Here is a 15253-nt window from a genome sequence, read left to right as displayed (position 1 = left end):
TTCTGTATTGTAATGTTTTTAAAATTAATCACACGATTCAAACTGTATATAAAGTGTGAAGTTTTATGTATAACATTTTCTAATTCAATTATACATTATACAGTTGCCTTAAACTTAACACCCCTCTTGCCAAGTGGTACTACCGTAGAGGTTTTTTAAACATTGCAATGCATCTTAATGGTTATTTTTAGAATAGCAAACTGATGCAGCTGTTAATACGTGTTGTAAACGTAGACACTACTAAACTAGTACAATAATGCTTAATTGCTGCATGAAAAGAAAGCTTGTGATTTACATAGATGTGCCGACCAAATTTTTTTTTAACAAATATCATTGTTTAAAACTTTGAGTTTAAAAAGTTTCCAAAAAGGCGCCACTTTGCTGAAAATGGCCAGAGGGGGAGCGGCAGCTCCCCCTGCTCCCCCCTGCGTACGCTACTGTTTTACAGTGACATATGTCTAAATGTAACAATGGAAAGGAAAACAAAACTTTAAGCTTAGTAATGAATATTTTACAAGAGTGGAGTCACAACTAAAGAAAAAAGTCTGGTTCTTGGTAAACTATAAACATTATATATATATATATATATATATATATATATATATATATATATATATATATATATATATATATATATATATATATATATATATATATATATATATCAACACCACCATAATTCAATCCTGCCTCCACTACTGGAGTTGTACAATCATTATTTTGATAAAAAGGCTTGTAAGAATAAATGTGAAAACTAGACCTACTTCTCTTATCAGTAGCTGCACTATATCTGCTAGATAACTTAAAAGAAAAAACCCACTGTAGTCTAAACTAGCTAAGAGTTTCTCAAATTATATTATTATATGCTTGTTAAAGATAGCAGTGTTAAAAAAAAAATCAAACAAAAAATAACAAAACTGGGATGTTCCATCAACCATGCTTTATTTATTTTTTGTAGTAGCATCATTACATGATAAAAAAATATTTTAAAATGCTATTTAATTTCTTGGCATTTTTAAATTTGAGTTAAATAATTCGTTATATCATTGCCAAATTATTAACATTTTGTTTCTTTGAATAAATATCTTTACACACCTTTAAACACCTAGTGTCTAAGTTAACAAATCTAACATACATTTACTGTTTAAAATATTATACCTGTATACCAAATTAAAGGAGAAAGTTAATAGCAATTTTCAAATACTCTACATAAGTGTTTTTGTTTCATCACTGTCTACTTACTTTTAAAATATTTCAGGCAATATTAATGCCTTTTAATTGATCTTTGAACAACTATAATACTATAAGGCATTAACTTTAGGTTTTTATCAGTGAAATTTGAGAACCTCTCTAACACTTTTTATGTGTGACCTTGTGTAGTTTGCATATTGTACCTTGATACTTTTGTTATAGTTTTACTGATTAGGCAATTCATTGCTACTGAATAATGTGTACTTTAGTAACACTATTCTTATGGTGAACAAGGTAATGAATAATTTCAATTTACTGTTCTGTCACTTGTTACATTGGTGCATCATTTTAGCTTTTTACTTCTTTACTATAGTCTGCAAAAAAGCATAGATCATAGACCTTCCTTGTTGATAATAAATTAGAATTTTAGTGTTTGCAACAGGAATTTAGATTTTAAAAATATATTAGTATATCTTCTAAACCTATATATATATATATATATATATATATATATATATATATATATATATATATATATATATATATATATATATATATATATATATATATAATCTAAAGCAATTGGCTGCTTTATATTTTTAAAATTATTTTAACCATTTTTATTATGGTTAATGTATATAATTCATTTCCACTGTGATAGGTTTCCATTTGCTAATTAAGGGGGGAAATTCTTCTGAAGCGAAACTCATCTGACGCCTATACAACCATGAGTATTGTAGAAGCATTGTGTGATTTTGTCCAAGTTATCTTTGTCATCTGCTACCATTATGTGCTAGCATTTGTCAGAGTGTTTTTTCCTCCAACGAGAAAGTCCATCAAAGGAGAGATAGCCTTGGTCACTGGGGCCGGGCATGGAATTGGCCGAGAGCTGGCCCTTGAGATCTCCAAACTTGGGGCCACTGTTGTGGTTTGGGATATCAACAAGGTTAGTCATTGCTTGTTTTTTAATGTATATAGAGTAATATATTCACTCTTCTGATTGACAGTGTAAAGTATTAACAGCATTTTTTCTTTTCTAGCTTCAGTAAATTTGAGAAATTCATTAAGTTTAACAATATAAAAACTGTACATAGGCTTATTTACATTAATACAAGTCAATAAGTCAGCGTATCAGAATTTATGCCTACAGATCATAGATAATAATTTCAAGCATCAATGCCAATTATTTCCTCACTATAGTTGTTTTGTTATTGTGTTTAAATTGATATGATATATTAATGTAAGTTCCCCCCCCCTCAAAAATAATAGTTTATGTAGAATGTGTATGTAGTAACTGCTACTCCTGATTCCAAGCTGTTCAGTTAACGTCCTCTCCCTTTGGTCCATCAGCTGTGTGGGCAACCAGGGGCGTAGCGAGGGGGGGTGGGGGCCGCACCGGGTGACATCATTTAGGGGGGGTGACAACAAGGCAAAAAATAGCAAAGTATATAGAGAAAAACTTGAGGGGGGGGGGGGGGGGGGGGCAAATCAAAAGTTTGGGAGTGGGGGGGGTGCAAATCGAAAACTTGAAAGTTTGTCCCCGGGAAGGGTCGCTACGCCTCTGGGGGGGTGAAACCATTTTAAGTGCCGCCGCACCGGGTGACTCCCGACCTCGCTACGCCACTGTGGGCAACATCTAGCTTTTCTCAACTTAAGGCCCAGGTTTTGAGCTTGGATTTCTAAAGTGCAATTATCCTATGGTCTATTAGACTATGGAGCCATATATTTAAAAGCAGCAAATAATTTGAAAGTGGTTCATTTGTCACAGGTTAAAATCATTTCAAGGAAAGCTAGACTTTAATTGTACAGATAATTGATGGCTCAGTATTCAGTATTTATTTTATTATTATTTTAAGAAATTATTTTAAGTATCATATTTCAGCATAATTTACTAACTTTGTTAGGATTTGTTATCTTATAATGCTTATAATTATTAGCATTTAATGATGAATCTTATGATTTTAGCATTATGTCAATTATGATGATGATGATACAGCATGTTCATCAAAGTAAAAAAAAAAAAACTAAAACAGCTACCTAATAAATTTATTGTTTGATTTTCTGTCTAGGAAAATAATGAGAAAACTGCATCAGAAATCAACAAATCTGGGGGTAAAGCATACGCTTACACATGTGATATTACCAGCTCTGTAAAGGTTACTGAAGTAGCTAATAAAGTTAGAAGTGATGTAGGGGACATAACACTTTTAATCAATAATGCTGGGGTAGCAAATTGTGGCCCATTCCTTGATCTGACAGAGGCTGATATTAGAAGGACAATGGAAGTCAATTTATTGTCCCATTTTTGGGTAAGCTTTATATTTAATTATTCTTATCAAAATTTTGTTTGGTAGTTTTTAATTTCAAGTAGGCTACTTAACAGTAAGGATAGTTTTAAAATTGAATTTTTATTCAGGCTAAATACAAAATTTAAATATTTCCAGATTAATTATTGTCTATTGATAAGAATTTTTTTTTTAAAATTCAGTTTTCCAATTTATTTACAAAGATCTGTTAGTTTATTTATTCTATGAGTGCTTATATTGATTTTGGTTATTATTTTACATTTAATATTTCGTATTTAGCCTACACTAATTTTTTTTTAATAAGGCAAATTAGCTCTATTACCAGAAATATGCTGATATAAAAATCAGGAAAATATTTATTTGTAATTATATTTTAAATGTATTTATATGATTCCATTTGCATTGTAAAATATTTATCTTTAGATGATTAAAGAATTCTTGCCTTCAATGATAAAAAATCAGCATGGTCATATTCTAAATGTTATTTCAATGGCTGCCTTCACTGGAGCTAATTTGTTGACAGATTACTGGTTAGTATAAATCAACAAGGACATTCAATCAATATCATTAAAATTCATTAAATCATAGCCTTAAGGAAAATTGATAACTTAACTTTGTTTAAGGTAAAGATCGAGCAAATTAAATATATATAAAAATATTTAAACATGATTCACCATATTTGTCTAAAATATTAGGTTCGGCTGAAAAGTCTAATAATGAATATCTAGAGATTAGAAAGTTTTTCCAGCTGTAGATGTAAATAAACATGATATTTAAGCATAAAGTTAATCAATATTTTCTTTAAGACAGCAAAAAATGATTTTCCTTGTAGACATTCATGATTTTAGTAGACCAGCACTTACTAACCAGGACAAACCTTATTTAATAGATTATTTTCTAAATTTTCTACCAGCAGTATCATGTATTGTTTTTAATTATAAAGTAATTGGTACTGAAAAAAAAATCTAACATGATTAGGTAAAATATAGACTGGTGGACATAATAATTCTTTAGACAGTGTTTTCTTATATGATTATTTATACAGTTACATAATTATATTTATAATGTAAAGTATTTTCAAATTTATTTTATTTTTATCTTAACGTTTTTTTCTACTAGTGCATCCAAACATGGAGCATATGGACTGTTTCAGTCTTTGCAAGCAGAGTTAAGAAAAGATGGACACCACAATATTAAGATGACCGCTCTATGTCCTATGTTTGTAGACACTGGACTTTTAAAGAACTTTACTCTCAAGTAAATAATGATACATCTTTTGATTTTTAACTTCATGTTTTCACCCAAAATAAATAAAAATAAATAAAAATTATTCAACTAAATTTAAAAGTAAAATACTCTTTTAAAGATTTGTTGAAAGGTGAAATAGGGTTAAGTATTTATTTGTAGCAGCATCAGCAGATTAAGTAATAATTTAATGTAGCCAGTAAAATCCTTACATAATAAGATTTAAGATTTCAGGCAAAAATATTTTTCATGACGATTTGATCTCAATTATTTTATGAGGTATTTAATTTATAATAGTCAGCTCTAGCCCTTGAGTATGCTGAATTGTTTGGAAAAAAAAATTCAAATACTAATTTAAAACTTGGATTACATTACAACACATGTTGCAAAATGAGATAACAAACATTAATTATAAATCTATAAGTTTTATTGTACAGTTCACTTTACTTATTTTACAGACATGGCAAAGTTTTGACCCCAAATCAAGTTGCTTTGGCTGGAATAGATGGGATGCTAAGAGACTATGAACTGGTCTCTGTGCCATGTTGGATTGCTAGATTAACCCTTTATCTGACAGGGTAAGTATGGGCATATAAAAGCACTTGAGCTTAACCCAATCAGCCACTCAAAATACTTCTCTAAAAACATGTAAAATATCGCTTTGATGATTAGAAGCCTACTTTTACTAAAGTATATCAACTTAAATAAAATAGTGTTAATAAGTTAGAATAATTTAACTGCAATATCAAATAATAGTTTAATGTATTGTAGGTTATTTGGTTTTTTTTAAAAAAAAAACATTAATACCTTCTGACTGTATGTTAAATTAGTTGTTAAAAAACAGACTTTTATTAAAGGTACATTTTTATTTCAGAATTTTGCCAAGGAAAGCTGGACAATTTCTTACTAAAAAAACTGGAATTAACATTGAGTCCCAGTATAAAAAGCATAATTAAAAACATTGCTTATGGTTAAACTGATTAAAATGTTGCAGGCTATATCATTGTGATGCTTTTTCAATTTAAAACTTATTCCTATTAAAATAGCTTTTAATGCATTTATCATCTTTTTAACTGAATTTGTGTAGCCTACTTGAAATTTTTTGGATATAATATATATTCAATCTAAAAAAACTTTATTTGGTAAAATTTAAAGGCTTTTACTGTTGTATGTTGTGATGATAAAATAACTATTGATGAATAATTTCTTTGATCTATGGTATCACCACCAAAGACTCATTTTTCTATCATAAACAGTACACTATCTTTTCATAAGCTAATGCTCAATCATTTCATTAAATTATTTGACAATGGTTTTTGTGAATATTATTTACAAATTTAACATTGCATTTTTTTAAAATTGCTTAATGAATATGTTTTGCGAGTTTGTTTACTAGTTTATACTTGTCAATTATGTCATTTACTTTTAGCATACATTCAAAAGCACATAATAATTAATATCTAACTTATCTTGATAATTGTATAATTATATTATTCGGTAATTATTATATGTAAGTTAACCCTGTCTGTTTATGGTGAATGATTCACACGCTTTTTATGCCTATGTATGATAAAAACGTTTTGATTGTCTTAAAACGTGTTACATTTTTTAACAAAGAGTGATTTTTAAATAAAGATATATATTTAAAACGAATAATCTGAAAAATCATTGTTTCCCTTTCATCCTGTTTGGCTTAGTGTGTGTTTAGTAATTATTTGGTTGTTCCCCTTAACTAGTTACCAAAAAAAAAAAAAAAAAAACAACTGCACACAATTCTTTGCATCTTGCCAAGCGGCAAATAGCAAGAGTGTAGCGTACCAACCATATCGGTTTAATATTTCTAAAAACTAGCATCATTTGTCTGGACACGCTCCACCCTCCCCCAGACGAAATAGAAAAATACTTAATTTACTTAAACCTAAAATAAAATATTTTCTTAACCAGTAGGCCTATCCTCTAAAGTACTCTAAAGAAAAAAATAATTCATAAAAGTGTCTGAAATGTTAGAGTGAGTCAGTCTCAGGGTATTAGACGGAGGTTTAGACACACCCCCGACTTGTGTTTCACGATCGCAATTTGTCAGTGCGACCGGTGAATACGCTTTATGAAACTGAAGGGGGTTGGGTGTTAAGAGCCACTGACCTAGCCCATTAATATTTCGCAAAACTGTGTAAACTAGTCTATAATAAGGTCATTTCCGTCCGACTGGTTTGAAATAGATTTGCATAGTAACGTAGTGTCATGACACTTTGGTCCGTTAACGACTTAGCGTTAGTAGATAGCGTATACTGTTCATGCACGCTCATCATTTTCCATTTACGTTTAAGTATTTTAGTAGTATCTAAAATCTAGGTCTGCACTCTATAGGTTTGTCATATAGAATCTAGTTATTAAATTACAATTTACAATCTCATCACTGACTGTGGGAGGGTCGTTGAAGCGCCACTGTTGCCTTTAAGTAATAGAATATATAGATCTAAGTCTTATATTTATTCTATTCTATTTGACAATAATATAAATCTTTTTTTTTTTTTTTTTTTTTTTTTTTTTTTTGCCATCCTTCCCGGTCATTTGCCGCTTTTACTTTTAGCAATTCTGCAAACTGTTAGTCTTGCCCATTCCTTCTTCGGCCTCCCTCGCCTTCTCACTCCTGGCCAGTTAAGTCATAAAAAATGAAAGTTGCATTACCTTGTATGAGCATTATCAGCTAGTCCCGTTGTGTTAAAGCTAATGTACATAAGTAACATGTAATAATATTATTTAATTAAATTGATGACTGATATTCCGACTCCTAACACAATTGAGTTTGACTTGTAATTAGATAATCTATATGGCTGCAATTACAATGCTTGCAAATAGTCCTTCCCCCCTAGGTCTAGGAATACAACATTAAATTTAAATGTTGAGTAAAATAAAAGTTATTTGCCATTAGTTATATTTGGAGGGGAGTGTCGAGTGAGCATGCTACCGTGGTTTTAAGTTTTAAGTTACATCACACACATTATTTACATTACATTTTTTATGTGGTTTTTTTTTAATTAGGGCCCTACTTTTTTAAGTTTTAGATTTTCATTAGGCCTAATTCTTTTCAATGTTTTATTTTTAATAGACTAGATCCATTTACATCTAAAGGAGACCTACTAGTGAAATTTAGGCTAGCTGAATCTGTAGTATTTGGGATTCTATTGCAGAGTCAACTCCCCTTGTTATATATTATATCACTTGTTGCATCTTGGTTAGTACCAACATTAATGATTAAACTATCACCTAAAACTGGCTTAAACTCAGCTACAACTCATTATCTAAATTTTAAAATTAGTGGCATACTACTAAGTAGTTATATTTAATTTATGCCATTAGAAAAACTTTTAAGTTCCAAGTCCCATCACATTTTAATAAAAATAATTTTGTAGAACATATATTATGATATTATAATCCATATGGCATTATAGTATGATTATAGGAAAGACAGTGCAAATAATAATAGGCCTTAATTTAAAACATACAACACTGACATGCAATAAAAAAAAGACCCTAATGAGATATAGAGCCCAATAAACTACTATATTAAACAATTTAGTTTTTATTATTTGAATTGAAGTGGTATTATAGCTATCAGTATTACCAAGTTACTGCAACTGAAACAGAAACAACAAATAGGCCTAGAGTTGAATAGCAACACATTAAAATATTCTAGGGTACATTTTGGGAACCACTAACTTAATTAAAATAAGTCATATATTAAGGAGTTTCTGTAGCAAGAAATTTAAAGTAATACAATAAAAATGATTGACTAGTTATAAAACATCTCCAAAGTAAATAGAATAATAAATTTGTTTAACTATCTATACGTATCATTTTCTTAAAATTAATTTTTTTCAAAAGGTTGCTGTAGTTGAGCAGTCTCCAGCTGTTGAAATATGAGCATTATTGCAGATCTAATTGATATAGTCCAAGTTATTTTTGTCATCTACTACCATTATGTGCTAGCATTGTTCAGAGTGTTTTTTCCTCCGGCGAGAAAGTCCATCAAAGGAGAGATAGCCTTGGTCACTGGGGCTGGGCATGGAATTGGCCGAGAGCTGGCCCTTGAGATCTCCAAACTTGGGGCCACTGTTGTGGTTTGGGATATCAACAAGGTTAGTCAGTCATTGAAGCTATACTTTTTACAAGCTTTCACTGTTGGTTTGTGGCAAATATTGTTTTTATATTTGTTTTATGATTTTGTAAAGATGTGAGATTTTAACAATTAAAATCTTAATCTTAATCATTTTTGACTAATTTTAAGAAAGATGAAATTAAGAAAAAAATTATGTATTCATCTAGCCTAAGACAAGCTTAAGCAATAGCTAGGTGGTAAGAAGAGTAAGCCTTCAGGTGTTAATTTAATTATTTACATTTTACTGTAGTTAGTGTAATGTAGTTCACAGAATATGATGATTACTTTTTTGTTAATGTACAGCAATAGTGATTTAGAGAAAAAAGTTGTGTTAAAATATACTTTCCTGATATATTTTAACTTTTTTCAATTTAAAAATATATAAATATAATATAATTACCTGCTCAAAAAATTGGATCTCTATAGCAATTTAGTAATAACACTTGCTTCTCATCTGATTTCATTATATTAACAAGTTTTATCCCTTTAATTTCTTTACAGGAAAATAATAACAAAACTGCAGAAGATATCAACAAATCTGGGGGTAAAGCATATGCTTATCCTTGCGATGTAGCTAATTCTGCTAAAATTTCTGAAGTTGCACAGAAAGTAAGAAGTGATGTAGGGGACATAACCATTCTAGTCAACAATGCTGGAATAATAAATTGTGGCCCCTTTCTTGAACTGTCAGAGGCTGATATAAGAAGGACAATGGAAGTTAACTTATTATCACACTTTTGGGTAACATTTTTAAAAATCTCAATATATACTTTAATTTTGTCAGACATTTTAAAAAGAAAATTGTCAATATTTTAAAGTTAATCAGACTTATTTTAACCTTTTGATAATTGAATGTTATCCTACATTATACGTGAATTAAAGTAAAGTAAATTTCCCTTTCAAACCTGACGGTCTATGGGGCAAGTGTAGTAGAGTTCAGTTGTTTCTGTGACCTCGGCATATGAAGGGATAGTGTGGTCAGTACTATGCTCAGCAACCTTTACTTTCCCTAACATGAGTTAGTTACCCATCAGAGCTGGGTGGTCTCAGGGACGATCTACTGACTTAAACCAAGATTCGAACTCGAGACTAACAGGTTAGCAGTCCAGCTCTCTACTGCTAGACCTCTCCCTCCCTTTATCCTTTATTATGACCCTTCCATATTTCTCAGGATGGTAGCATGAAAACTATTCGTGCTATTTTTGCTACCCTAGTTAGTATAAAAAATCTGATAATACTGATATACTTTATAGCCTTGCCAGTGAATATAGAAGTACCAATATAACAATTATAACAGTTATATTTTTTATGTGTTATTGTTTGTGTTTTCTTGTGCTCAGATGATCAAAGAGTTTTTACCGTCAATGATCAAAAACCAATATGGCCATATTTTGAATGTCCTGTCCATGGCTGCCCTTACTGGGGCCATTATGATGACAGATTACAGGTTAGTAATGTAGTTGGTTTAATACAGGTTAGTAATGTAGTTGGTTTAAGGGGACGGTGTTGCCTAGCAGTAGAGAGCTAGACTGATAACCCAAGAGTCTCGAGCTCAAATCCTGGTTCAAATCAGTGGAATGTCCCTGAGTCCACACAGCTCGTATTTGTTAGGGAAACAAAGGCGGCTGGGCATAGTGCTGACCACACTATCCCTTTATATGCTCCATGTGTCTTGGGCACAAATGGGATTAAGAAGAACAATCAAGTTGGGTTCTATAGTTTATCCATGTTTAATTCTATTATAGTTGTGAATACATAGCGATAATTTTATAATTAATTTATCATATTTAGGTTTTTTCTACCTGTATCACTGTATTGTGTAGTGTTAGGTTCTGGTAGTGATATCAGTAAAATAGCCACTTTGATAGACTGGCGATTCTCCAACACCCATACAGATAATGAGGTCATATTTATTACTGTACCTATTGCTTTTGTACTCTGTGAAAGTTTGTTTAGTGACAACATAAATATCAAATATGAGCTAACACTACTAACATGCCAGCTACTATTCCCAGGTTAAATGTAATGAAAGTTTTTATACAGTTTGGCTAGGGGCCAGCATACAACTATATAAATGTCAATTCTGGATACATGATAAATACCCCAATGCTCTTATTTTTTTTTTTTTTTGCTTGAGAATAAGATTGAAACTGCATTATTTTTTTTACTTATAATAGTATTCATTTCTCATCTTTTTGCCACTCGTCAAGACACATGGGGCAGATGAAGTAGAGTTAATCTGTTTCACTGACCTCATCATGTGAAGGAATAGTGTGGTCAGCCGTCTTTACTTTCCCATCAGAGCTGGGTGGACTCAGGCACATTTTACTGACTTTAACCTTGATTCGAACTCTGGATTTTTGTGTTAGCTGTCTAACTCTTTACCTGTAGGCCACGCCATCCCATAATAATAATGGTATTCATACTCTCATATTTATACTACTTGCAGCAATAAAAAATTTTATATATGAATGATATATTATTTTCTCTAATCCCATCAACTTATTTAGTGCATCCAAACATGGCGCTTATGGGCTGTTTCAAGCTCTGCATGCTGAGCTGAGGAAAGATGGACACACCAATGTCAAGATGACCGCTTTGTGTCCACTGTTTGTTGACACTGGCCTTATCAAGAATTTTTCCATCAAGTAACTATGACAGATAAATTTTGTTAAATCTCAATTGATAAGACTGAAATAATATCTGTGATCAAGGATGCTACCTGCATTGGCTACTTATGGTTAAACACAGCTAGAAATATTATTATTACGAGCTGACTCACGACGTGGCATATGCCCCTATCGAGTTGTTGTATTTTCTACTTATCAACAATTCATAATTTGTGAATTCGACACTACCCCACCCCCCCCTGCCTCCCCCACCCAGCCCAGTGAAAGCAGCTTTTTACTGACGACAATGAAAATATCAAGCAGAACTTATTATCTCCCCTTAGTTTCAAATAGTTTAAAAACTAAATTATCTGCCCCTAATAGCCGGCACTTATTCGAACCGGCTCTACTATTGTAAACATTCGGGGTGAACCATAGCTCACCTGACAGGTGGTGACTCGTATGGTCCCCTTGAAGATAATTGTATATATAGATTATTTTATGCTTCATAACCAAACATTCCTTAAGTTTTTGCCCCCATCAAAAGACAAAAAGACCAGCAGTCAATTTCTGCTGCTGTTATAAACTATATCAATGCCATCTTAGGTTCGCTGTGATCGAGTCGGCAAAGCTCATGTTTGCAATACCAAAAAGTCTTGAGTTTGAACCCTCTGGCAGATGAGGCTGTATAGCTGGGGACAGCAACTCTTCTAGGAGAGACAACTTCAAAATCAAACACCTGCTTCCTTGTAGTTTGTTCTTGGATGGACAAAGGCTATGGAAGCAAGCCGAAATAGAAGTCAATGACCTATATGGCACTAAACCAGTTGACTTAATTGTGTTGGAGGGAATCCCGTCCACCACTAGCATTAAGAACAAGGAAGAAGAATGCCATCCCATTAATATCAATTGAGTAAAATATTTTTACTTCTCATTGATTTACTAATCAAAAACCTGCAAGTAATTTAATACTATTTCTTTGACAGATATGGCAAAGTTCTGACTCCAAATGAAGTGGCTTTGGCTGGAATAGATGGAATGTTAAGAAACTATGAACTGGTCTCAGTGCCTTGTTGGATAGCTAGGTTTACACTTTACATGACAGGGTATGTAGAAGCATTTAATAAACATTAATCTGTTAAAATTCACTACACCTACCATGGTGCACACTGATGAATTACTTTCAACTATTGTTTGGTACTATTGTGAGTAGATTTTTTTGGTGGTTTATTTAAAGAGGACACATTATTTTTTTTTAACTATAATTACTAAATAATTGTCAGAATCAGTATTAAACAATTATCCAATTTTATTGTTATCTACAGAATATTGCCAAGGAAAGCTGGCCATTTTCTTTACAGTAAATTTGCAGTCAAAGTTGAATCACAGTATAAAAAACAGAATTAAATTATATTTCTTGTTAAGTTGTTGCAAGTTTATTAGATTTTTGCTTGTTAAAATAAAAATGCTGTTTTGTAATCTATATATAGGTACTTATAACACTCATCACCAAATTGTCCTATATGTGAGTGTGAAAGATAATTTAAAAAAAAAATTATAGCTTTAATTTTTTGTACATTTCATTTTTAAAACTTGTATTTTGTATGGTTGTTATCTTTTAATTTTTACTCTCAAAAAAATATTGTAACAGAGGTATTATAATAGAGGTCAAATTAGTAGTTTTATTTATATAAAATCTTGGGCTAGTTTCCAGTATGATTTTTGTTATTTTTACAGAAACCAACGATGATGCAGCTTAAACACGTCTATAACATAATTTTTAAAAACTTACACTTGTTTCAATTTGTTTTTTTGTTATGTTATGGTCATTTTGTTTTAAAGCTAGTTTAATACAGGAGCATGGGTTTTGCTTTTAAGGGGTAAGGCGCTTGTAAATGTATATTTTCCAATTTTTACATGTCTAAGATCACTATTCATTGATTACTACTTAAATAATGCTTTTCAACCCCTTCTATAGGATAAGGTTTACATTGCCAGCTACATATTAATTTTTATTTTTAAAACTATTAATTATCAACAATATTAGTACACTGTGGTCTTCTTGGCTTAAGTGATAAAAATGTCTAATTGTCTTGATCATTTTAACTTTTGGATCCATTTTAACAGATTGTAGAATAAATACAACTTGGATATGTGATGTTTAATTTTAAAAAATGCCTTATTACTTATTCTCACACCAAAGTGGCTTTACTCTCGATACTGATAGTAAGTGTACATATTTATTTTTGCTATTGCTAAACAGACAGTATACGGTACAAGTTCCCAATCTATGGGTGATTTCACCCTGTAGGAAGGGGGGGGGGTGTTGGGTCATTAAGCTTTTCTGGGGATCGCCAGTAGACTAAATCAAACGATCACAATATTTTTTAATTGTATGGGTAGCATTGACTTTTATAAAAGGGTTGCCACTCAAAAAAGTTTGGGAACCTGTACATTGAATATTTTATTTGAAACAATTTTCTATTATTCCTATAAGTTTTTTTATTTGCTTACATTTTTTCTACAGACCATATTATATATAAGATTAAATCAAACAAAAACTTTACATGAGTAACATGTGTATTACTGATTTTCCCACGTTTTCTTTAACTTGCTTTCTCTGTGTCTTTCTGTGTTTCTGTGTTTGTTTGTCTTTCCAATCCAATCTTGCGATCGAAATTTCTGGCACTTCCCAGTTAGCTAGCGCGCTGAAATTTTCAGGGAAGCTTTGTTTTGGATGACAATTGAATATTCTATTGTTTTTATTACTAAATTAATCCATGGAAACATTTTATTGATCATTTTAGACCACTATATAATTGTACCAAAAAACGTCGGGAAAAAGGGACATTACCCAGTAACTGTAATTTGATGAAAACAAGGTTCGACACTCCCCCTCTTTTTGCTTACTGAGTAGTTGTCACGCTGTGTTTGTGTACAAACAACCATAACCTAACAACTGGTGGCCAGTATGGGGGAGACTATATGGTCGAGTGGTTGGGCACACGATTGCTATCCCACTCGACACGGGTTCAAATCTATGTGTTCTAGTCAGTAACGTATTCACACAACGTGTTTTTTTACGAGTTGTCTTTTTACGAGTTGTCTTCGTTTACCCAAAAAAAAAGTGAAAAGATAAAATCGATAGCAAGATTTTAATGCAAACAAACAGACAAAGACTAAAAAGTAGAAAATAATAATCATTAAAAAAGTTTTAAAAAACCCACGTTTTCCGATTGAACTAAAAAGTAGAAAATAAATACTGTACATCACAATAATGCAAGCGATCACTCTACTATAAGCGATCAAAAACGTGGGGCGCCGTGATTTTCTTACAGTTTCTAATACTGTTGACTCTCTACAAGCTCCCTAATAAAAGTCAATAGTATTATCTAATCAATAGTAATATAACTTTTACTTCGGCGCCCCACGTTTTTGATCGCTTATAGTAGAGTGATCGCTTGCATTATTGTGATGTACAGTATTTATTTTCTACTTTTTAGTTCAATCGGAAAACGTGGGTTTTTTAAAACTTTTTTAATGATTATTATTTAATTTATCAATTTAATTTGGTTAACAAAAAGTAAAAATGTATATTACTAACATGAGTAATATATAATAATTTTTATTGAAAATTTTAAACAGTTTTGCTTATGATGCTGTAAACAAGTTTTCTCATTAAACTTTTTTTTTGCTACCGTTATAACAGCCAGGAAGATGAAAAAAAAATGCTAAAAGACATT

At 31.3% G+C, this 15253-nt stretch overlaps 2 protein-coding genes across 2 annotated transcripts; both read left to right on the top strand.

Annotated features, from left to right (window-relative positions):
* Positions 1-1856: 1856 nt before the first annotated feature.
* On the top strand, positions 1857-5885 carry LOC131953634 (17-beta-hydroxysteroid dehydrogenase 13-like). The gene is made up of 6 exons (XM_059316914.1): positions 1857-2137; positions 3261-3500; positions 3921-4027; positions 4617-4754; positions 5201-5320; positions 5617-5885. Exons 1-6 carry the CDS (start codon positions 1919-1921, stop codon positions 5696-5698), a joined length of 906 nt encoding a protein of 301 aa, XP_059172897.1. The 5' UTR covers positions 1857-1918; the 3' UTR covers positions 5699-5885.
* Positions 5886-8647: 2762 nt separating this feature from the next.
* On the top strand, positions 8648-13005 carry LOC131953635 (17-beta-hydroxysteroid dehydrogenase 13). The gene is made up of 6 exons (XM_059316915.1): positions 8648-8881; positions 9403-9642; positions 10242-10348; positions 11412-11549; positions 12497-12616; positions 12836-13005. Exons 1-6 carry the CDS (start codon positions 8663-8665, stop codon positions 12915-12917), a joined length of 906 nt encoding a protein of 301 aa, XP_059172898.1. The 5' UTR covers positions 8648-8662; the 3' UTR covers positions 12918-13005.
* The last annotated feature ends 2248 nt before the right edge of the window (positions 13006-15253 follow it).

The sequence above is a fragment of the Physella acuta genome, unplaced genomic scaffold (assembly GCF_028476545.2).
Source record: "Physella acuta isolate Inbredline_101_S28 unplaced genomic scaffold, ASM2847654v3 ptg000935l, whole genome shotgun sequence".
Taxonomy (NCBI): domain Eukaryota; kingdom Metazoa; phylum Mollusca; class Gastropoda; family Physidae; genus Physella; species Physella acuta.
Note: the sequence above shows the minus strand (reverse complement) of the source record. Positions and strands in the feature narration are given on the sequence as shown.

Coding starts and splice junctions, on each gene's coding strand:
- LOC131953634 (XM_059316914.1), top strand. CDS start 1,919: ATGAGTATTGTAGAAGCATTGTGTGATTTTGTCCAAGTTATCTTTGTC. Junction 4,755..5,200: donor TTAAAGAACTTTACTCTCAA/GTAAATAATGAT, acceptor CTTATTTTACAG/ACATGGCAAAGTTTTGACCC. Junction 5,321..5,616: donor TTAACCCTTTATCTGACAGG/GTAAGTATGGGC, acceptor TTTTTATTTCAG/AATTTTGCCAAGGAAAGCTG.
- LOC131953635 (XM_059316915.1), top strand. CDS start 8,663: ATGAGCATTATTGCAGATCTAATTGATATAGTCCAAGTTATTTTTGTC. Junction 9,643..10,241: donor ACTTATTATCACACTTTTGG/GTAACATTTTTA, acceptor TCTTGTGCTCAG/ATGATCAAAGAGTTTTTACC. Junction 12,617..12,835: donor TTTACACTTTACATGACAGG/GTATGTAGAAGC, acceptor TGTTATCTACAG/AATATTGCCAAGGAAAGCTG.